Here is a 23,455-nt window from a genome sequence, read left to right on the forward strand (position 1 = left end):
TGTATTACAATTCTCAGCACCCAACCAAACCCAATTTTAACCAAAAAGAATGGAACAAAAATTAAGTAAAGACGACCAATATTGTTGGAAACCTCTTGAAACCTGAAATAATTCAATTTTGTCTTTACGCTTAAAATAACTTTTTACAATTCATTGACGTTGTTTTTCCCTATCTCTCTGCGTATTTATATTTTTACATGTCCTGTTTTATATTTTAACTTACATGAACTTGTAATTTCTTGTAAATGCTTATAATAACGGCCAAACAGAATCTTTGAAAACATTTATTTTTGCTCCATCCTATCCGACCGTGAGTAAGCCAGCGTTCTGGAGTGCTAAAAGGCCGTTCACAAATTCTTTGTCCTTTATTTCATCATTATCTAGAAAAGGAAAAACTTATAAATACAATATTAAACATTAATGTGTGGTTATAACATGGAGTTCTCTTTCCTTGGTTTACAATTAACAATCAATTGTATTTGGTTTTAAATACACGTTTTCCCATGTTACTTTATTTGATTAATAAAACATATTACATAATAAGAATTTCCAATGACTTCAGCGGTGACAAATGAAAGAAAGAAAAAACCCAACTAATTAGATAAAAGTTTAAATCAAGAAATTAATGCTGAAAATTTTTGGAATATATCAAGTCTAATTCCTCTCTCTGTAAGACTGTCTGTAATTGTATACACGTGTAAATGCATTATATTTTATTGATTTTTTCCAAATAAATTAGATAACTATGTAAAAAAAATTTAATTGATATTTTCTTTTTCATTCCGTATCTTAAAGAGATAAATGTATTTATTTTTAACAGGCAAAATCTGTTTTAAGTAACATCGTTTTATTAGATATTCTTTACTTGTGTTATAAATGATGTTAATAACAGAATATGAAGAAATTGGTTTTGATACAATATTTGTTTTTTTACTGTAATTTGGGAAACGACATTGTATTCAAAAGTCACATTGTAGATGACTACACACAAAACTAGTCATTATTCGTATTAATACTGCTACTGGCAATCGTCGTCTTAATACACAAATACAAGATTTCGAATATAGCTCTGTTGTATTTGTGAACACGTAATTACAATTCAAGCTCATGAATATATACGGTTGATATGAAACCCCAGATTCACTGTGCATTCGATGTAACAATATGAAATCAACTTGGCGGGGCACAATAAATACTACCTTTATTGTTAACAATTATATTGCAGTTGCGTTGCCGTATAAAAAATAGTATATATTATTGTCGACAAACACATGATTTTTGCGTATGTGTTAGACTTAATTAGCTGCGAAAGGGAATGCGAAGCATGGCATTGAGCCGCATACACCTTTTTTTTTCTACAAAACCCAAATATTGTATATGGATAATGCCCACCTTGTTAAAGAGTACTTAAGGGAACAAAGAAATTAAAGTAACTAAAAATGATACATACAAAGTAACAAAAGTAAATGAGCAACCCGGACTCCACTAAAAACTTGGAGCATGGACCAGGTGCACCGAAAGGGTAAGCGTTCACTGCTTTACTATCAAAAGTAATCTAGGGAACCAAGCTTGTTATTTCAACTTTTGTTGTTATTGGTTAAGTTCTAAGTATGTGAATTGATTTTATTTTATTTCATTTCATTTTTGTTTTGTAGTTAAGTGTAAATCCCTGCAAAAATAAGGTAGAATGTGAAACTTGATACGAAAAGAACTATCATTTTGATAGGGTAATTTGATTATTTGCACCAACAGTATCAAGGAAAAAAAGACAGGATTTTCCGCATCACGCTGGACCATTGAGTTACAATTTCATTCAAATGCTCTGAAAATAAATATTTCAAGGGCAGATAACTCTTTTAAAATCTTCATTTTTCTAAGTTTCTATTGAAAAATTTCTGAGCAAATCCAATGATTCAGAGATTGAACACTGTTTTTTTTTAAATAGAGAAATCATTCTTGAATGTAATTTGACTGTCAGATCAGCGGGGTTTTGACAGACATGATATACATATTCTGATTTTTTTCCCATTTTACCTGAATCTTACAAAAACGTACACTTAACGAAGTTAATTCCATAATTAATTTTAAATTTTGTGATCTTTTTATTGGATAGTTGAAGGATTTAAACATATTTCGTAATTTCCAATATTCACTTTAGGTATCCCAAGCCACATATTGTGCTTACACGTATTGATTCTACAGATCTACTTACGCATACAATTTTCTGCCACAAGTGTAAAGTGAGCACAACAAACTAACATTCTGTCTGTACAAAGCATGTGGTTAGGAACAAGTTGTGTCTTTACATAATAAATTGGTTTCTCTCTATAAGACACCAAATTCATTTTATAGTAATTTATATTTGAATTATTGCACATTTGTTTATTATTTGTTTATCAGGAATGTTTGTCAATGATTTCCTACACATGATGAAAATAAAGGTGATGACAAGCTCATTGTTATTATCTGTAGACAAATCTAGCATGATATAAATGCATTTAATAATATATGTGAAATATATAGATTATTTATCTGTTTGGGTTTTTTGTTGATGCTATGTTTATCCACATTAGGTCTTCTATCACACCTTCAATGTAAAATCAAACCCAAAATACACACACAAATACGTTTTTTACGTATTTAAACATTTGCAAGTAATGATAGAAATTGAGTTTTTTTTGTGATCACTACGGATTTAATAGTGTGAAATCAGATATTCGTTAGAATCGAATTTACCTGGCGTTTTTTAAGAATTGACCTGTATTAGGATAGTAGTTATGAACAACGACAAATTGATATGACTTACACATATCTAACTTCGTATGTTTGACATTTACTGGTGCCAAGAAAACCGCAGCTTTGTGACCCAGCCGTTACTTTTACAGATTCTTTCATAAACTTCATCTCGGTCATTGTAACTCTTGTGAAATTGACGTTAGTATTAAGGTCATCTTTACAACACCAGTGGCTGAAATAAATTTAAAAATGTTACCTATGAATTTTTAAGGAACGTGCGCAGCAGGAAGACAACTGCAAAAAATTACTAGAGTTAGCGTCATTTTTCCTGTGTTTTTTTTTCCACCAGTATATGTCGAGGCTACAATAAAAAGTATAATGTTAATGATAAATCCACCAATACTTCATTTTACTCGAACAAATTATTTTTTTTTATAATTATCGCATTTAAACTGTCGAAGTAGTGGCATAAATATATATGGATACTTAGAAATTATAAAGATTTACTTCGCGACTTTTCGGAAATTAGTTGTCCCCGAACTTTTGACTTCTCAACCCTTTACACTACGTAACCATATAATAAATTGAAATCTCATTTGAAAGGACTTATTCATACATGTAAATCTTTTGATGTTTCAAAAAATTATGTTGTTCTTGATTACAAATCCACATATTGCCGCAGAATGGCAAAGTGTGCTACACAGAAAAGCAGGTTTGCATTATGCTTGATTTCCTCATTCAATTTGATATTATATTTGTCACATTTGGCATTCCAATAGCCACTAATTGTGCTTCTCCCCTAGCTGATTTATTTTTATATATTCATACGTGACTGAATTCCTTCAGAGCCTCGTAAAAAATAAAAAAATAAAAGATGCTAAATCCTTTAATATACAGATATATTGATGACGTATTTCCATCAATGACCTGTCTTTTGGTAAATGGTTACCGTTAATATATCCATCAGAGCTCAAAATAAAGAAGACTACAGAAACATCTTATTCACAGTCTTTTTGACAAAAGTGATCATCGGCATTGAGATTTATGATGAAGGAGAGGACTTTAATTTAAAGATCATAAATTTACCTTACCGTGCTGCAATATCAAATCATCTATTGGTCTTTGTCCCTGGATTACATTCTTTTGATTACCGCTACAACCTTGGTTCCCTTGATTACAGTCTCCTACTCTGCATATGGTGTTTATATTTCACAATTGATTCGCTAAGGTAGAGCAAATATTAACCTCTCTGATTTCCTTGAACGCCATAAAAAATGCGTAACAGACTCCTGAATAAGGGGTATGGGTAAAAGCGTCTTAAAAGGTCTCTTTTCAAATTATTTTTTAGATATCAATCCTTGGTTGAAAAATACTCAGTTTCCTCTAAAACAATAAGTAATGATATCTTGTTTTTGTAAATTGTTGTTTGTGCTGATGTGACCGCTGATTTAACGTTTATGACAATAACATGCAAATGCTATTTAATCACCACTGGTATACTCCCCTCGAAATGGAATGTTTAGCGCGCTGTAAAACCTACATTTAACCCACCATTTCGTTTGAAGTTCCTGCACCAAGTCGGGACCGTTGCGGTACCAGCTGCTCCGATAGTGTAATATCTATTTTTCCAGATTTACTTCGGACTAGACTTGATTATGAAATGGATAAGCATGCAGTAATTTTGTTATAACCCTCATTCAATAAATTCATATTATCAGTCTTAACATAAACTTCTAGCTATTGCGTTGACATTACCGAACAAAAATAATGTCAAAAAGCGTATAAAATATATTTTAAACCTGTTGTCGCCTGCTCTGGTCTTCTTCCTTATCATCACCTGGAAATGTCTTGGTAAGTCATCGAATCGAAGACTTCCAAGAAACTGAATATCTTCCTCTGTCAGATCACGAGCGGATGAATAAGTAAAAAATATAACATAAACAAATAGTAAGGCGATTATCCTAATCATTGTTAGACATTCACGCGTCGTCGTAAATGAAAACAAAATGATAAGAGTTAGAAGATAAGTATAAGTTACACTCGTATCAATGAGTGTGGCATGTAGCATAGACGTCAAACAGTAAAATCAAGGGAACCAAGGTTATAGCGGTAATCAAATGAATGTAAGGGACAAAGACAAGATAAATAAAACTGTTACGTATCGGATACAGAAGCAAAAACTATATGATGTTAAGGTATAATGTGAAACCGAAACACGAAAAATAAAAGATATGTACATATTAATAGGCAAATTAATCAACCATTCCACAAAGTATACCAACCATTGCACTCAATCAAAAATAGTCAAACATACTGCTCATGTTTCAACAATATTAGTATGACAACATCTTTAAAGATTGTTTTCCTACAGGTCTAGATAATACAACAAATTCTAAATCATTTATGAATCTTGTAATGTTTTTGCTCTGTTTTTTTTCATCTTGGTACTGATCGTACTATAAAACTAGCCTACCTCAATGGGTTTGGGCATTGGCACGAAATGCAAAGACAAGGCGCAATTTAAAATTGTATTATTTATACATTGTATAGGACAATATTCGTGTTCAAGTGAGGTTTAAGTAATCTTTTTCAGCTATCTGAATTGATTTCATTATTGAAATAAGAAAGCAAGATAGTGTGCAAGATGCAGATTTGTTAATAGAAATGCCGTTTGAGAATAACTTCATAAATCATGCCGAAACTGACCCAGATTAAGTCGGGCTTTTTAAACCGCTGTGTTCGCATACAGGAAAAGTAAGATAGTTAAGGAAATAGTCCATATGTTCATATATAACAGGACAACATCGCTATTGTAGACCTCATTCGATAGCTGTTAATAAATAACGATAAATCTATATTTCCCAAATGATCTCTGGAGTTAGAGCACACATAGGTGATGGGCCTGTTATGTTGGTGGCAAATTAAATGTAGAAATCAATGTGGGTGTTCTTTGTCTAAAAAATGTATATTTCTCATGAAAACGCGATCATATGATATTATATATATATATATATATATATATATAGAAGGTTCTGAAAAATTCCCAACGATGTTAGAACTGTCAAATTTGCGAAGCAAATTTTTGTTGTCCCCTCCGCGGGACTCGAACTCGTACCGCTGTGACATCTATGACAACTATATATAGCCTAGCTGGCCGAGTGGTCCAGGGCGCTGGACTTAGTGCAGGCGGTGTTGCCATAGGAGTCACAGCGGTACGAGTTCGAGTCCCGCGAAGGGAACGACAAAAATTTGCTTCGTAAATTTGACAGTTCTAACATCGTTGGGAATTTTTCAAAACCTTCTATATATATATATATATATATATATATATGTATCAGAATGTGACGACTCTAATCACTACACTGCTCCATCGGAACAAACTGAAACAGGTAAGATAACGTAAACTTATAGAAGGGTCTGAAAAATTCCCAACGATGTTAGAACTGTCCAATTGGCGATGGAAATGTTTGGTCGTTTCATCCGCGGGACTCGAACTCGTACCGCTGTGACATCTATGGCAACTCCGCCTGCACAAAGTCCACCGCCCTAGACCACTTTGCCAGCTAGGCTATATATATCCATTGCACAAAGCATAAAAAATAATACTTATCAATTGATTACTTAAATCATTTCTAGTTTATTTTAAATACCGATAACTATATTTGCGCATATGAAGATTATAATCTTATCAGATACAGAATAGAAGTTACAATAAACTATCTTTGGCAATGTACCGTGCTAGACTAGTATTTCTTGGGAGTTTGGTGTTTTGTATTGTAGAAATAAACGGATATCATGCGAAAAGAAGTGGGGACAGGTAGGATTGTATGCACAATAATATAACATGTACTAACAATCTAAGACAATATTGATACGTTTTGATTCTTAAAATTGTAGAATTAGTTAGCCTTTTCTAACGTAAAGTTAAATGACTAATTATTATTATATGTGAATTCGTCGTTGAAACCAACTTCTAGTATTTTACAGCGAGTAAGATTTTTTCATAATTCATTCTGTATGACAATGTAAAATTGTAACACGCAACTACAGTAAGTATTTAAACGCAAGATTTATACAAGTAGTAATCGAAAAAAAAAGAAACAATTATTTCAAACTTGCAATATTATTTATTTGTACAATAACTTGGACAGAACAATATAGAATCAAACTTTATTTTTGCATCTGCAGATCACACATTTGTTGTGAGGTGGAGATTAAAGACACATATTTGAATGTTACCCAAGAGCAATATATAACAGAAAACAAAACTATAGAAAGAACTGTTTTGACGGATAAATTGCGGCCATGTCACGAAGGAGAGCAACCTTTTACATACGACTTATTTACGGCAATGTGCCAGGTTTCTGAGACAGTACGAGTGTAAGTGATAAGAATCAGGCGGTAGTCGGTGAAATATGTTATGAGATAACACTTTGTATTTAAAAAAATATATATAGTAATACTTGTACCAAGAGAAAAGGGCGGATTGTCTGTATTGTGTTCGGCAAAAATAACTGCACTGCAATTCAATGCAAATGAATATTTCAAGGAAGATAACTTAGTGAAAATATTCAAACAAATTTTGGCACTCATAACCAATGATTCAAAGATCAAATATCATAACTTCCTTGAGTAAAATTATATTATGAAATCAGTGATTTCTACATGCGTGTTTTAGACGTTCCTATTTTACCTAGCTTTATTCTGACAAACATTGCTCTATTTACTTATACAATTGTTTAATGTAGAACTACGAACGGTTAAAGGTACTTGATTTATAGCAAGAAATACTGTGCAAGTACTTTTGTTCATTGGTATCAATTTTCGTGGTTTTCGTGAGTAGAGCAAACCACGAAATTTAGTTCCCAACGAATAAGAGATTCCCATTGATGTATTTACTGAAAACATTAAAACCACGAATTCAAGAATCCACGAACTTGTTTTCTTTCTTGATCCATGAAAATGGTATCCACGAATTAAAAGTACTTTCACAGTATTAGGAAAATAAAACAGCTTCAGTGTCAAACATGTACTCAATTAATGTTGAATACCATCCTTCTGTTTCATGAGACATTTAAACTCTGTTAACTTGGCAAGAATTTGTAGTTTCATTGTAGAATAAAATATTGTATGGATCAGTTTATTCTCCTTTTATACTACTTTACTTTTGTCTAGAATTGCTTCAATGTTTAATGTGGTTCCTCATCGATTTATATGAATTATTTTAAGTATTCGCGGAGAAGCATTAATTTTCTATTTACTTTGAAGTACAGTTGAGGAGCTTGTCCCTAAGAATGTTACAGTGCTAGTACCACAAAAGGGATCCTGTCCACCGGAACACTCAATTTGTTGTGATGGTTACAAGAAAATGGGAAGCCAATGTATAGGTAAGTTTTGGACATTTACTTGATCAACTTTATATTCATGAAGTCACTAAATAGATACTGCTATCAGCAAACAAAATATAGGGCCTAAACCCGCTAAACACTAACACCACAATATTGTCTACATGTAAAACATGAATCGGTGTTTTGTTTTGTTTTCCTAGGGTGTGGATATATGTAGATTGATGTTACGAAACAGAGTTGACGTAACCTAAACTAGAAATAAAATCCTGAAATTTACGAATATTGTTCTATTAAGAACTTTTTATGTTTCCAGAAATAAAGACAGCCAATTCACCAGAATTGCAAGCGCTTATTGATGCAGGGCTAGTAGTTGGGTGAATTGCATTTGAAAAATAAAGTTTAAGAAATCATGCATATATTTTGTGTTAACAACATTCAAACCCATACAACATTTTCGCCACACTGACGAATATTAGCATTCAGGGGTCTATTGTTCAACCTGGTCTTAATTTTTAATAATAATTAAAATACCTTAATCAACTGTTTCAAATTAATTATGTAATTGACTTGTTGTTCAACTTGTCATTGAATTTAACGAATCATTAAACATGCTGATCGTGTCATTAAATTTAATTCACCCACTGGACCTGAATTAAAACTTTAACCACATAATTAAAACACCATTTACACAGTTTGCAAAAATGAATCAGTCAAAATCGTGTTTTTAGTAGGACCCGGTAAGGACTTATCTCCAATTGACCTTGAAACAATGTAAACAAAGTTTGAAAAGTTAAAAGTTTTACTTTTAGTAAGTTAAAGTGAATGTAATCTCAATAACATGTACTTAGGTACCACAATATGAAATACTCTTGTCTTGAATGCAAGACTATGAAAAAAGTGTAAGTTTTTACAAAACCATTCAGAAATGAGTCTTGGTACATTATTTTACTTTATAACTTGTATTTGTCACATAGAAATGTAATATATGCTACATTATCAATATTTGGTTATATTAAAGTAACAGGAAGTGCCAGAAGTTGATATTTAAAATGCATTATGGGATGCACTTGTATTTTAATCATGCAATTAAAATTGAATACAATGATTAACAAATGCAATGATTAAATTAAGTTGAACAACAAAATTTAATCATTTGATTTACTAATCACTCAATTAAGTTTTAATGACTTATTAAAATTAATTACTCGATAATTGTAATGACAAGTTGAACAACAGACCCCAGGATTTTTTTGTTTTCATTTTCGAATTTTTATTATAGTATGAATTTTTTGTTAGAAAGAATAAATTTAATATTTATAAGGCAAAATATACTCTACAATAAAAATACACCAGTGAAATGAACTATAGCGATAGCTAGGCGGGATTTTGAGCCAGCTATAAAACTTTGTTAACCACACTTATCATTTTTAAATGCTTGTACCAAATCAGGACTATTGCGTTGATTTCCAACTTTCCGGTTTTAACCTACAAAAAAGAATAATGAATTTGTGAACGACGTTGCATGTCGTCTCGTGTAGTGGCTAAGGATTACAATTTGTCATTTCACCCCATTGATGAAATGTTCGACAACGAGGAGTTTTAGTCACCATGATCCTGTTTTAATCATCGTTTCCTTTTAGGAATTTTCATCTTCAATTTGATAAATATCTTATAATGTCCAAGATCTATTTTGAAGTGCACATTGTCTCTGTGGTAGAGATTGACAGTTTTATCTGTAAGACTTTTTGCCCTGACGAAGGTCGTAAGGCCGAAAATTTGGGCTCACATATTCATTATTCTTATTGACGTTTAATTTGAGCCACTTCACAACATAGATTATTTTTACCTAGAAATAGCCTTTTGTTATACGTGTTTTCGTTTTAACTATTCCTTATGACTACTGCCAAGATCATATCAGTTCGGTAATTTTGTTATTAATAGTTACAACTTGCAGTCGGTGATTTCAGATAAAGCAAAACGTACCTTGTATAAAGTATAAACAGTGATGTATTTTTGCATTATTCAGTATACATTTCAAAAATTTAGAAAGAGTAATCAAGGGAGCCAAGGTTATAGCGGTAATCAAAAGAATGTAAAGCCAGTGACAAAGATCAGACATGGAAAACAGACATACACAAGAAAGAACATAAATTAACTAAAATCATACATACAAAGTAACAAAAGCTAATGTGCAACTCGGACTTCACTGAAAAAAAGGAGCATCTGCTTATCTAGAAACACTCGCCGAGTCAATTCCGGGGTAGACAAAAGAGGAAAAAACAACCATGACACACTACCGTAACGATCCACTAGTTCATGATGACGACCATAAAACTTTTGTAGTGATGACTTCAATCTTGTAGCAACATAACCCTGTTCCAGAAGCGTATTTGTTAGACTTCTAGCGCGATACAAAAAGTCTGCATAGTCTCAGCAAGCTCTGTCATAACGTATGAGATGTGATATGAACACTCCATACGCAAGTGATGAAGGGAATTTTTTTCAGTAGTTTTCCTTTATCACAAACACACATACAAACTACAGTATTTTTGATTGTCTAATAAATTCTTCTTTCAATAACCTAAATATGATTGAGTGTGAAATAGACTTTTTTGTCGCTTCATGTCGTCTTGTAGTGATTATTAAAAGGATTACATTTTTGTTTCGTCGACCAATCTAATTTGTAAGCAGATTGTTATAGTTGATCCAATATCCTGTCATCGATGGAATAATTTCAATTTGGTCATGTTTCAAGTGCTTAAGTCGCAGTCGTTATAAATATAAGACAGTATGTGACTCATGCAAGAAAAAATGAATAGATACAGACCACTTGACATGCATAAGTTTGTTTATAATGTATCATACTCGGGTTTTTTCCTAAATAAGATATCTATATTTGTACAGAAAAGACTATAATTACTTATCCCTTTTCCGTATGCAGATTGTAAAAAAACATATCTGAATTCTATATGAAAATGTGCTCAAAATGCCAATTCCGTGGAAGTATTTATATTTATGAAATTTACTCAAGAGTAATCAAGGGAACCAAGGTTATAGCAGTAATCAAAAGAATGTAATCCAGCGACAATAACCAGACAAGAAAAACAGACATACACAACAAAGAAATAGGAACATGCATCCGATGGGACGATTGTCTTGAGGGATTCTTAAAATAGAGTTAATTAATGAGATGTGACACTTGTTTAAATTGTTGATTTCATATCAAATGTCAAGACAAAACAAATAGGTTTTTTTTTGTGTTTTGTTTTTTTTTTGTTTACACCATATTACCTTGTTATAGTTATAATGGACATAATATTTATTTTTGCTTCGTTATTGCCAACTTCCGATCAAATATCTCACAGGAACATGGTATCCTCGTCAGAGGCACCATTTCATGTTTAACAGAAGAACTTACTTGATCTAATGTGAAATTGTCCAGTTGTATTTGTTACCTTTCTACATATAAATGCGTAAAGGAGGAAAAAACAAAACAGCAATAAATAACCAAATTTAAAAGCTTGTTGTTTAAAATGTTTACATTATGGTCTACTGTTATAACGTGATAAGGCATAAACACGCATTTATTCATTTTGTTCTATATAAATAATACTGGTACGAAAAATATTAGCATTAAATATGGTCGATATTCATGGTGTATAATTAGGTCTTATTATCCCCATGTGTAAAACAGCACTATAATGATATGTGAAACAGTTCGTGAAATATTGTTTTTTATTCCGTTTTCACTATTGAAACCATTATCTACCCAACAATTTCCTGGGTTACAGCGTGCAAATCGTCCAAATCTACAAATAAAAAAAAAATCGTTTAACAACCGCAAAACATATTATAAGGTACAAACATATAATACAGGATAAAAGAATATTTCGCATAGACTTAGACTGGAGAGCTACATTTTTTACATACGTGGTCGATAGAACATCGAAATATATGGAGTAAAAATCAATGAAGTTTAAAATCAGGAAACCATATTTTATTTTACATGCTTGAAGTCATATGACAGGTAAATTAGCAACATGTATCAACAAACAGACAAGTATTTAAGGAACCAATTTTTAATAAATATCACCAACCTGTCTTATATAATCTTATGACTACATGTCCAAGACATTAATATGCATATGGCATGTACTTACGAACACATTTTTCTGAGACCATTATGTAATAATTACAACAAACTACATGTCTGTCCGGGCACTGTCTGTAGTTAATGTCCTTAAAGTATTCTCTCACATACGTTATCACTTGTCTGCAAAACAAAGTTTCACATTACGAATAGTGCATTAAAATGTAACAAAACATGTATACCCTTCAACAAATAAAAGGAATCTACTTTACTAAAATAGTTCTTGATGCGGTATAATGTTTCCGTCTTGTAAACACTTGTTAACAATAAGATGATTAATACACACTTAATTTATATCTAGAGAACTGAAAACAATGAAAGAATTTAAACAAACTAACTTTGATTGTGTGGGAATCGAAATAGGAATATGGTTACATTAGGAAATGTTAATTTAAAACATAGGAAATACCTATTTGAAATACTACTCACAAAAGGTTTTGCACCAGACCTTTATGTCAAGTAGTCAATTATCATCATAAAACAAACAGTATGAAAGTGAAACTTGTTTTCATCTGAAAATCGTAATTACAATTTTACAGACCTGTACACAAATCCGTAAGTTTCACAAGACCCAGTTCCTAGGAATCCGCAATTGTGCGACTCCTTCTTTACTTCCGTCTTCTCAATGCTCACCCGTTTTACCTGCCTTGTCTTTGTTATCAAAGTAACTGGTCTGTTCCTACAGCACATGTGTTCTCTAAAAAGGGAACATGTAAAGTAATAATAATCATTTGAGATATTTTTTTCTTTTTTTTTCTTGTTGTGGTCATAACGAGAAGCTTGCAACCAATGTGATTTTGTGGCCTGTTTAAATCGACTACAATGATGTAACACATAGAAAATTCCGTAATACATGTACATAGCGTTATACATAATCTAAATTCTTCCATGATCCCATGAGCAAAGTCAGCGTTGACATCAATGGCACTGCAAAATGATGTCGAAATTCCCAAAGTAGTGTACATGTATACGAACTTACCCATATTTAGAGTTCTGAACAACATCTCTCAATTGTAATGGTAAATCCTCCAGTCTCGCCGATCGCAATTTCATCAAACTTTCATTTGAATTGCTATTATTGTAAACAAATGATATAATGACATTTTCAATATCAGAAGATGCTGTAACGACTCCAAAAATTGTAAATAAAAACGTTAAATAAACAATCATTGGTGCACTATATTTTGAAGACATAATGGAGAACTTATCTTATCATTGAATCACCGTAGTTAGAGTATACTTACTTACAAGAATGCAAAACAGTATTCTTTTTTCTTTTTTTTTTTTTTTGGTCATGATTTTTGCTCGAAAACACTTCGATCAAATGATTTAATCGATTTTTTTAATTATATTTAGAGAAAGTAAGATATGGAAAATGAAGCTTTATAAAAAAACATCACTTGTGCATTATAATTTATTTCGGTTGTTACTTTCTTTATGATTTTTTTTTGTCAGTCCTAATCTAATTAACGAATTAACGCTTTACATGTTAACATCACTTATTTATTTGATATGTCTCAAACCAATTACTATAGAGTTCTAGTAGTCTTCAGCGAATACTGAGTATTACATCATAAAGACCAGAATGCATGTTATTGTATAACGTTTGTTGTTTATTGCTTTTAATACAGATGTGTAAATGTAAAAAAAGTCTAAAAATACACAAAATAACGTGCAATTGATATATTTCCTCTGAAATCCCCTTTTTGAGTTGCCATACTTCTTGTCCACTCTATTATATTGTAATTCTATGTTATTCTTAGATTAAACCAGACTGGATAGATTATTCTAAACATGAATCACCACTCATATCTTTAGAATAAAAAAAATAATAACAAATCAATGGATCATACACATTCATATAGTCAAGTTGCATCTTAGTGATTCTGGTTATTGCACTTAGTTTTACATTTTATTATTTGATATGAAGAAACATAATCACAGACAATTAAACAGAAATCATGCTGTCTGGTTCAAATGTTATGGGCAAATCTCTAGAGTATACAGATGTGTCTTTGATAACAGAGCCTATGCCTTGACAATGGTAGACATCATTGTCACAGGCCAACAGGGCAGATAATTCAGCGTAATTTAGAAAGATAATTACATAATGAAACCATGATCAAACTTTTGCTATTAATAGGTAAGTCGGATAAAGTTTGTCGTTTATACAGTGTCTATGTCTACTGGAATGCTGAATAAGAACGAATATATTAAGGCCGCACTTGCAGATCTTATCATAGAAATGCAAACTAATATATAAGGTACTTAAATATTACTGTTTGTTTTTCAAAATCTTTTTACGTGTAGTCTGGAAAAATATTTAAGGAAGTCCCATAAAGGTTAAATCCTGTTGATTAAGTAGGCAGTTTATTCCACCCATTTTTCTATTATGCCAGTGGCCTTAAATAGTTCTTTTAGAAAGTTCAAGGTTAAAGAATCCACGTTTCACCTTATTATGTTAATATGCATGTTGAAATCATTGATTTTTATATTGGCATTTGCAAAAAGACCGTTTTTATTTCGACATTTTATGACTTATTTTTACTATTTTTTTATTAATATTTGTGTTTGAGTAAACATGATGTGTTAATCAGTTGCTTTCAGATTTTTTGTTGCCCTATTCGTTAAAGTTTTTGTATTTGATTTTGTTTTTATATTGTAAAATTTTTATTTTTGCCCCTTTTCTAGGCACTTTTGCTCATTGACTAATACAAAGAAAATAGAAAAAATACAAGAAAGAGCTTTACGATATGTCTATTTTGATTATAACTCCTTTTATGATGATATTTTAGCAAAGGCCAAGATGACTACGTTACATGTAAGACGTATCCGAGTAATGGCATTAGATACTTTTAAAATATTGTATGATCAGGCTCGAGTTGTATTACTTGATTTAGTATGTAAATTAACTCATTCGTACAATTTCAGATACAGCAACTTATTACAGATACCACATCTTAAAACAGCAAGGTAATGGAAACAATCATTCAGGTACGCTGCTCCACCACTGTGGAATTCTCTGCTCGAAAACTCCAGGCAGTGCTCAAACTTCAATCAGTTCAAAGCCATGATTTCAAGCTGGGAGGGAAAATGTTCTTGTGTTGTTTGTAGCGACTGTTAATCCATGTCTGGAGCAGCGACCCCGAAACCATATTTTTGTTGATTTTATTTATTTTGTTTTGTTGACTGCCTGTTTTGATTTTATTTCCATTGCTTGATTTGCTCTTTTAAAAATTGCTATTTATGTCTGTGTGCTGTATGTGTCTGTCTTATTATAACTGTTTGTCTTATTGCTTTGTCAGTGTAAATTACATGTATGCATGCACTGTATAGCTAGCTATTAATGTACCTTATGTCGGTTATAAAAGTTCTCATTCATGCTCTCAGAGGACGCTTACCGTACCGGTGCACCTGGTCCATGCTCCTAGTTTTTAGTGGAGTCTGAGTTGCTCATTTGCTTTTGTTACTTTGTATGTATGATTTTAGTTACTTTATGTTCTTTGTTGTGTATGTCTGTTTTCCATGTCTGGTCTTTGTCCCTGGATTACTCTTTTGATGTTGAGTTATAATCAAAATAGACATATCGTAAATCGAACAACTTTTTACCGGGGTGGCGGCCATTTTAAAAATAGCGGCCAACATGTACTTCAAATTGCAAATTTAGCCATAAATTCTAGATTCAGGGGGCTTAAATAACCTAGATATTAACTTTCGTCAAAATCGGACAACTTTGAATTTTGAAAATGTCGGCCAATACGTTGCTCAAATTGCAGAATTAGCCGCAGATTATCAAATCAAGGAGCCCCGTGCAGGTCCGGGTGTCAAAAGAATAGGCCTGCAGCTTGTCGTGGAAGGCGACTAAATAGTGCCCAGAAACCTAGCCGGGGGCTAGCGGCTCTGCCCACAGAGCAACTGGGATGTGTGCCCTACGTGGTGGAATGGGGTACCCCTGGCGTGTTACGTGCTGGGGTTGTCAGGCTATAATACGGAAAACCTGACCAGAAACCATAGTGGTGCACCGTGTTGGGAAAGTTGTCACGTTCCTTGCACGTTAAAGAACCCTGTTGTGGTATTCGATAGGAGTAGGAACCTTTGCGCTCCGCCACAGGAGGCTAAATTGCCCGACCTTACCCACCCTCCTTTTTCTAGTGGCAATCAAAATTTGTCCACCCTATTATCCTGGTGTCCCATCCTTTTTTATTTCATCATTTCATGTTCATTTTATCATCCATTTCATGTTCACCGTCTTAATATAGCTGGAATATTGCTGCTTGGACGTTAAACCCCAACAAACAAACAAAAAAAATCAAATCAAGGAACCTAGATATAAATAATAAGAGATGGCGGGGGGGATTTGTTTGGACTATTGAGCTTAATATATGTACAGGCAGTTTTTGAGATCTATGAGTTTCAAATTTCCGGAGAAAATGTTTTTTTTTTCATGTTGGGAACAAAAAAAAAATCATTGTTTTGTATTTTGTTTTTTTTTATTTTTCTTTATCTCATTTTGTTTGTGTTATTATCTTATTTATGTTTTGGTTTTGTTTGTTTGTATGTTACTTGTTTTGTTTTTTATTTGTTTGTTTTGTTTGTTTGTTTGTTTGTTTGTTTTGTTTGTTTGTTTGTTTGTTTGTTTTTTTTTTTGAAAAATACGTTTTTTCTGAATATCTGATATAAGGAACAAATACTCAAGAAGAAAAAGTATTACCTTAAGTACAAGCAGGGGGAAGCCCCATGACAAAACCAAACCAGAAACACTAACGCTGACTAACAAAGAACAAAACGTATAACGTAAAATACGAAACTTTACACCCTCTCCCAGCAAACAACTGACAGCACGAAGTCCAATACAAAGCAGATGTTGATGTTAAATAAATCAATTTGTTTAAAATTTGCATTAAACCTACGGAGCCTGGTTTTATAAAGAATCTTATTTTGAAATAGTTCCCAATTCCTTCTTCAACTAAACTTTCGACCAATCAAATCACTTGAAATTGAAGATTTGAGGATAATCTCAATTGAGGATTATCTATGAAGCCCATACCTGTTTCGATTTTTGAAACTGTATCAGAAGCAGAACCGTTTACGTATCATCTGCCTTATCATCAGGATGAATCTTTTCAGTGAACTTTGCTTAAAACTAAAAGAATAGGCAATGCTAGAATTTAAGGTCAACTGCAGATTATTGACTACTAAATCTACTGTTTAAACCCGAAGCATGGGAAAACGGAAACAGAGAAAATCAGGAATAATTTAAAGTAATATGAAAATAGGAGATGTGGTCTATTGCTAATGTGATAGTCATCCACACATTTCGCTTAGCAGGTGCTTTGTTTTTAAATTATTCAAATATTTACGGGCAAATACAGTTACTATCCTTTTGGGTATCTGTATTGTTATTCTGATGTTAATTAATTTGAGATAAATACTGTAATCTGATTGTTTAAAATTTTGTTATATCTCAATGGATAAAAAAATATTGACACGCCCATATTCAGTTAAATTCAGAGCTACTTTTCTCATGTTTAAAGATAAAAATATGTTTTAAAATTAATTTATAAGGATTGGCTATGAAAAAAAACTGTCTATTGAAAAATAACATAAATTTTCCATGTGCATATTTTGTTTATTGCACTTCGCCAATTCTTAACTAAAATTAAAACTGAAAAATTGGTTTCGCTGATTTTTTTTCAACCTAGCACACCCTGTCCATTCAGTGTAATCAAATCCTGGTGAATATCTTTTATTTTGTCGTTGGCTAAAATATAAAAAAAAACAGGTATAGTTTAATGAGCTAACTTAAAATGCCACCATATTGTTTTGATGAGTTCTCAACAATGGCCGACATGTACATGCATAAAAACAATGTACTTTGTGTAAGATACTAATACAACATTTGTTGTAACGTCTGATTCCTTTGGTAACTTCGTGAAGTCCATTTATTTTGATGTTTGCTAAGACATTTTTCAAGATTTTTATTTTCAGGTATTTAAATATACAGTTGAATTGGATTGGCAAAAGCTGTGATATATTTGAAGAATTGTCGTCTTATATTTAGATAACTACCCCCTCTCCTCATATAAGACGCCACTAAACTCCGTTTATGACCGTTAAATCTGTGATTGTCGCATCCAAATCTTCAAATATGGTAGAGCTATCCCTGAATTGTACTTACGTATACAATGCTGAGCTATCAATGTATATCCATTACAGCAGGTCAGAAGGGAATCAGGACATGTCGTTGGTACCTTTTTTGTGTGAAACACGGTTCTATACAGTGGCTTAGATCTATCGGTGAATTCAAGTGAATCATGTTAAAAAACAAACTGTCGAAGGCAGTAGAAAAGAGGAAAGATAAGGTAAAAGAATATATTTTTTTTATGTTTTTCTTCGCTCTTATTGAAATAATTTTGTTTGCTTGTTTGTTTGTTAATTGTGTTTTCTGATTACAAAATTCATATTCCAAACCAAAGAGGTACTTAAAGTTTGCATTGAAATGCTGGCGACTCTACCGATGACCACAAATTCGAATCTTCATCTTTCAATATTCGACTGTAAGATGCTGCCCGAGCCATAGTTGTTTTTGGTTATGTCTGTTTATTTGTTTTTCTATTGATGAGCTTACACATAAGTTGTGTAGTATCTTGTACATCGTGATAATCCCAGAAATCCACAACTTTTATGTCTCCTGGCTTGTTGACTGGCCCGGATGTAAACCAACTGTGATGACGTGGTAAATATCGTCTTCATTGGGGTTATCTTACAGCACCAGTTCTCTCTAAAAATATAAAATAGGAGAAAAAAAGACAACAAAAGTAGAAGAATGACAAATATAAGACACACACAAGGAAAACCAGGTTTGGCTTCATAAAAAATCTCATTTGAGATTGTCCTTCTTTTCTTTTATATTCCTAAATTTACAAATTACAAACTAACAGGCAGACTGAAATATATGACACCACGAGATGATTGTATCACTAAAGAAAAATCATTTTATTTATCTTTTTTTATTTTACTTTGTTATGATTTTTTGACCAATTTGAAGTCAGAAGACGCATTTGCTTCATTGTCCCAACCAAACGTAAAGTTACTTACTCATCCGGGTTACTGACGTGGGCTGTTCTATACTTTCTTATCACTTTCTGTGCATTTTCTGTAAGTTTTCCAACATCTATAGTTTCCAATTTTTTTCTTTGAGCTTCGCTTAAAAAGTTTAATTCATTCTCGGCGAAAGAGATTGCAGTCAATGCACCAAACAGTAAAAGTGCACATACCATGTTAAAACATTTGCCAACAATTTGACACCGAATTATTATCAAACTCTTAGATGATATGAAACGAAGGGTTATCTCAGAGAGGTGTAACACATTGATTTCGAGAGCAGTGAAGTACTGGGAAGTATCATGAAAACCATAGGTAAATGATTCGTATTACTGTTCTTCAAACATGATTTGTTTAAATGGCATATCCATTCATTGTAGCCCTCTCCGCTACCCCACCCCCACCCCCAACATACATGAGCAAAACGATTGGCTGCTTAACAAGAAATTTGAAATTATTGTGTGTCAGACGAATCACAGGTCGTGTGCTGTAACTCTATCAATATAAACATGACTTGCGATGTCAACATGTGCCACACAAGCTTGAATCATTCAAACTTTTTTCAGGCTCATTTGAGTAACACGGAGTCCAAATCTAACCCCGGCGCCTCAAAACTTGGTCAACTACTTTAGTCTCAGGAAATTGTCATTCTACATTTTCGTCGTATTTGTTTCATAATATTTATGGAAAAAAAGCGAAAATAACAGACGAGTTTTAGTCTTGCTTATGCCACACGTACTAAAGACAGCCGTCAATTATAGGTCATGATTTTTTTATTAGTATATAAATCGTACTTGCGTCGGCTCACATTCCTCGGTGGTTCGACTCTTTGTATGCCCTTCAAGTGATTTCTAGAAACTAGGGAAGAAAGATCACTTACTCGATGTGCGCATGATCGGATGCAAGGAGAGATGATCCAACTTAAAGCTTTTTTTCCCGTCAAAATGAATTCCACATTGGCAGCTTCTTCAAAATAACAAAATTGGAAGTGAATTGCAAGACAATTTAAAACACAGTTAATATAGAGCCTGCTATGCTTGTTTTTGTGGCTAATTTTTAATAAAGTGGTAAGTATGATTCCACTAGTAAATGTAATTACTAAAAAGGTTATAATCGTTTTATTCTTTGTATAGGAGTTATGTTTCTTGTCACGGTAGTAGCAGGGATACAGCTATATGCACATGACCAAACAGCAGAAGAAAGGACCGTTCTAAAGAAACAAACCGGAGTACTTGCAGCGGCGGGAAAAGTTATTGTTGAGCAAGCAGCGAAATCTATTGCAGATTATATATCTAAAAATCTCGTTCAACACAGTACATTCGTAGGTATAACAGAATGTAACAGAAACTTTGATAAGAGACATGTAAACATAGGGTACCTGTTTAGCAAATACAATCACTATGATATATAGCAGTTAATATCGCCTTTCTGTTAAGCCTTAGTTTTTATGCCTATACTCAGACTAATATTCCTTCCTCACTCTAGGTCTAGTCTATGTTTGTATATCTTATTGAGGCAAACATAATACCATAATGCAGTGGTTACATGTACAATTTTTGGACAGATATCAATTTCCAAATGTTTTAATTGAAAAAAATAAAACGTCTAATTCCTCAAGGCTTATATGTAATAATACAGCAAAGCTGATAATTGAACTATTTTTTAATAATTGTAAACAGGAAGTAATACTGGGTAGAACTGTGACGATCACACGTAATGGTAACTCTGTCGGTATTAAAGATGTATCATCAGGAATGACCATTTCTGGCCAAGGGAGTACTCCAGAGGTAACACACAATTTTGTATTTGTAACATTTGGAATTTGTGATCGGGTTAAAGCAAATTTTTAAGAACATTATTAAAAGTAAAAACATTGATCAAAAAATAATTTCGTATGCAGGCGCGGATACAAGGACTGGCGTGCCGGGCTTACGCCCCCCACTCAAATCGGTAAGAAAAAAAAATGTTCACCCCAAGTTTTACTTCATAATATTTTTGCCTTGCTTTGTATGACATTTAATTCAATTAACGCCCCGCCCCCTCTAAAATCAAATCCTGGATCCGCCCCTGGTATGCCAAATATACACTTCACAGATATGAATTTTTACTCTGACAATGTTGTCTTTTCGATGTTTACGAGTCAAATTGAATAATTGGGGGAAATACCTGCAAGGGAATTTTATCGCTTACTCCAAACAGAATATCATTTGTTTTCGAGAAAAAAATGACCGGTTTACAATGAAGCATGCACGTGTACATAGTACATTTTTTGAAATTGAAATGAAACTGCATGTTCGTGTTCGTTAGCGTGATGAGTGTAAGTTAAAACATTTTGTCTGATTTACGTCATGTTTTGTAGGAAGCTATGATGAACGCATCAAAGAGTTATATCACAACACTCCTACAGCTAGGTTTTATCAGTATCCACGACCTTCACCTTGCCCCCATCAGGACAACTACATCAAGTATGTACCCTGGGGCGCGGATTCTTACATATGTAGTGGGCGAACTCCCCTCCCTTTTTCAACTATATGTCTTGCATGAAATCTTGATTTTTCACAAATTCTACCTCAAAATCCTCTTGCCACCAATCGCTCGGCCTGGATCCGCCCCTGGTATGATTTTATTATACTTTAAAATGAACTTAATACTGAATGTGTACGAAACAGGATACATGTGTTTGCCATCTATGTAATATTTTCTGTTTGATGTGAGCGATGATATACAATAGACCCATAACTTTGTTATGGAAGGGTCTGACATTTACTATATTTGTATAAAAAAATCATGATTAAAAAACCGAAAAATAAAATACAAAAAGTGACATTTAGCATATGACTGACAAATTAATTGGCTTTGAAGGAGGTAGACCTAGATTAAGGGGCACAACTCTTACAAATCATTGGAACGCTTGTATTCAGCATTTTACATCAATCTCATGTAAGCATTAAAGTAACTTGGATTGATTTCATTCTGTTTCAAATAAAAGCTGAATGGGCTTTGTTGAAATTGAATATGATACAAACATATCAGTTACTTCAAGAGTTACGTCCCTTACCCTAGGACTACCTCCTTAAACTTTGTTTCTATTAAATTTGCCTTTCATTATTTCATAAAACTTAATACGTGCAAAAAAGAAAATAAGGAAAACGAAAAGTAAAGTGTAAAACATATACGTGAATTAGGATTGAAGAACACATAACACTGGCGTTGAGACATGTTTAGTTTGTTGTTAGTTTATACTGCACGACAATATTTTGTAGCTCCTTGTGGCGACTTGTTCCCATCCTATTATTGCAAAAGCCAAAAGCAAGTAGGAAGCTGTTATCCCAATAGTGCTTTCTATGCATTTATGAAGCACAACTGTTTTGGTACCTGCTCGTAAGTTTTTAATTCAACACCCCAAAAGACGACTTTGTGGTCCTAAAATATAAGATTCCACACATTTCCTTGTGGCTGAACGTGAACGAAACTAAACCAAAAAGTCATGGGGCTCCGCGGAAAGTTTTGGAAGAAATTGATTCATTGAAACATGCAAGAGAAAGTACTTTCATTTTATCTAAATTAGTTACAAAAAATGTAATTTTAATGTGGGTATCACGACAACCACTTCACGCTTTAGGTTACTATACAGAACATACATTCCTTTAAGTGTTAGTCTACACCAAGTCCTCTTGTTGCTAAAATAAAAGAAAAAAACCCGAGAGCAAAAACGTTATTCATGGTTTGTTTTTATGTTACATGTATATATATATTTGGTTTTCATTTCAGTGGCTGTCGAAGATAAAACCAACCCTTATGTGAAACGATCATTCATTTTTATTAAAAACTAAATCGATATCTTTTAGTTCATCATTCTTTACATTGATAGGAAAGCCATATTTTAGTTGGGTCATAATTTTACAATCTGTTTAGGTATGCATTTTTAACACTGGGAATATCAAATTACTTAAGGAGATCAACATACATTTGCCTGTAGTTTGGGTGTGTTATTGTGTATGTTGCTATCACCATTTGCTAGACATAGAGAAGAGTTCTGGACTATCACACTATATGTAATTCAGCACCGCTGTATTAGTTACACAAGTCCCTAGTTAAGACTGTTAAGATTTTGTGG

General features: G+C 32.8%; 5 protein-coding genes across 6 annotated transcripts; 2 read left to right on the forward strand and 3 right to left on the reverse strand.

The window, feature by feature from the left end:
- Positions 1 to 268: 268 nt before the first annotated feature.
- LOC148600717 (uncharacterized) lies at positions 269 to 4,759 on the reverse strand. The gene is made up of 4 exons (XM_088556572.1): positions 4,536 to 4,759; positions 2,807 to 2,968; positions 2,213 to 2,325; positions 269 to 380 (listed from the first exon to the last, which is right to left on the reverse strand). The coding sequence occupies exons 1-4, from the start codon at positions 4,703 to 4,705 to the stop codon at positions 301 to 303; spliced, it is 525 nt and encodes a 174-aa protein (XP_088412698.1). The 5' UTR covers positions 4,706 to 4,759; the 3' UTR covers positions 269 to 300.
- A 1,635-nt stretch (positions 4,760 to 6,394) lies between these two features.
- LOC148600718 (uncharacterized) lies at positions 6,395 to 8,494 on the forward strand. Its single transcript, XM_088556391.1, has 4 exons — positions 6,395 to 6,553; positions 6,925 to 7,116; positions 8,005 to 8,123; positions 8,398 to 8,494. Exons 1-4 carry the CDS (start codon positions 6,465 to 6,467, stop codon positions 8,460 to 8,462), a joined length of 465 nt encoding a protein of 154 aa, XP_088412517.1. The 5' UTR covers positions 6,395 to 6,464; the 3' UTR covers positions 8,463 to 8,494.
- Positions 8,495 to 11,805: 3,311 nt separating this feature from the next.
- On the reverse strand, positions 11,806 to 13,463 carry LOC148600719 (uncharacterized). The gene is made up of 4 exons (XM_088555469.1): positions 13,214 to 13,463; positions 12,776 to 12,931; positions 12,245 to 12,357; positions 11,806 to 11,893 (listed from the first exon to the last, which is right to left on the reverse strand). The coding sequence occupies exons 1-4, from the start codon at positions 13,426 to 13,428 to the stop codon at positions 11,850 to 11,852; spliced, it is 528 nt and encodes a 175-aa protein (XP_088411595.1). The 5' UTR covers positions 13,429 to 13,463; the 3' UTR covers positions 11,806 to 11,849.
- An 874-nt stretch (positions 13,464 to 14,337) lies between these two features.
- On the forward strand, positions 14,338 to 23,178 carry LOC148600720 (uncharacterized). Of its 2 annotated transcripts, none has more exons than XM_088555466.1 (6): positions 14,338 to 14,377; positions 20,472 to 20,659; positions 21,018 to 21,125; positions 21,698 to 21,803; positions 22,602 to 22,719; positions 23,110 to 23,178. In XM_088555466.1, the coding sequence occupies exons 1-6, from the start codon at positions 14,353 to 14,355 to the stop codon at positions 23,123 to 23,125; spliced, it is 561 nt and encodes a 186-aa protein (XP_088411592.1). In that variant the 5' UTR covers positions 14,338 to 14,352; the 3' UTR covers positions 23,126 to 23,178. The 2 variants fall into 2 exon arrangements, with proteins under 2 accessions (XP_088411592.1, XP_088411593.1); XM_088555467.1 differs by lacking the exon at positions 14,338 to 14,377 and adding an exon at positions 19,518 to 19,653.
- Positions 17,843 to 19,514, reverse strand: LOC148600721 (uncharacterized). The gene is made up of 4 exons (XM_088555470.1): positions 19,333 to 19,514; positions 18,863 to 19,015; positions 18,413 to 18,525; positions 17,843 to 17,995 (listed from the first exon to the last, which is right to left on the reverse strand). Exons 1-4 carry the CDS (start codon positions 19,512 to 19,514, stop codon positions 17,928 to 17,930), a joined length of 516 nt encoding a protein of 171 aa, XP_088411596.1. The 3' UTR covers positions 17,843 to 17,927.
- Positions 23,179 to 23,455: the final 277 nt, after the last annotated feature.

This window comes from Perna viridis, chromosome 12 (assembly GCF_037379345.1).
Source record: "Perna viridis isolate PV_CMFRI_1.1 ecotype Kerala chromosome 12, ASM3737934v1, whole genome shotgun sequence".
Lineage (NCBI taxonomy): Eukaryota > Metazoa > Mollusca > Bivalvia > Mytilida > Mytilidae > Perna > Perna viridis.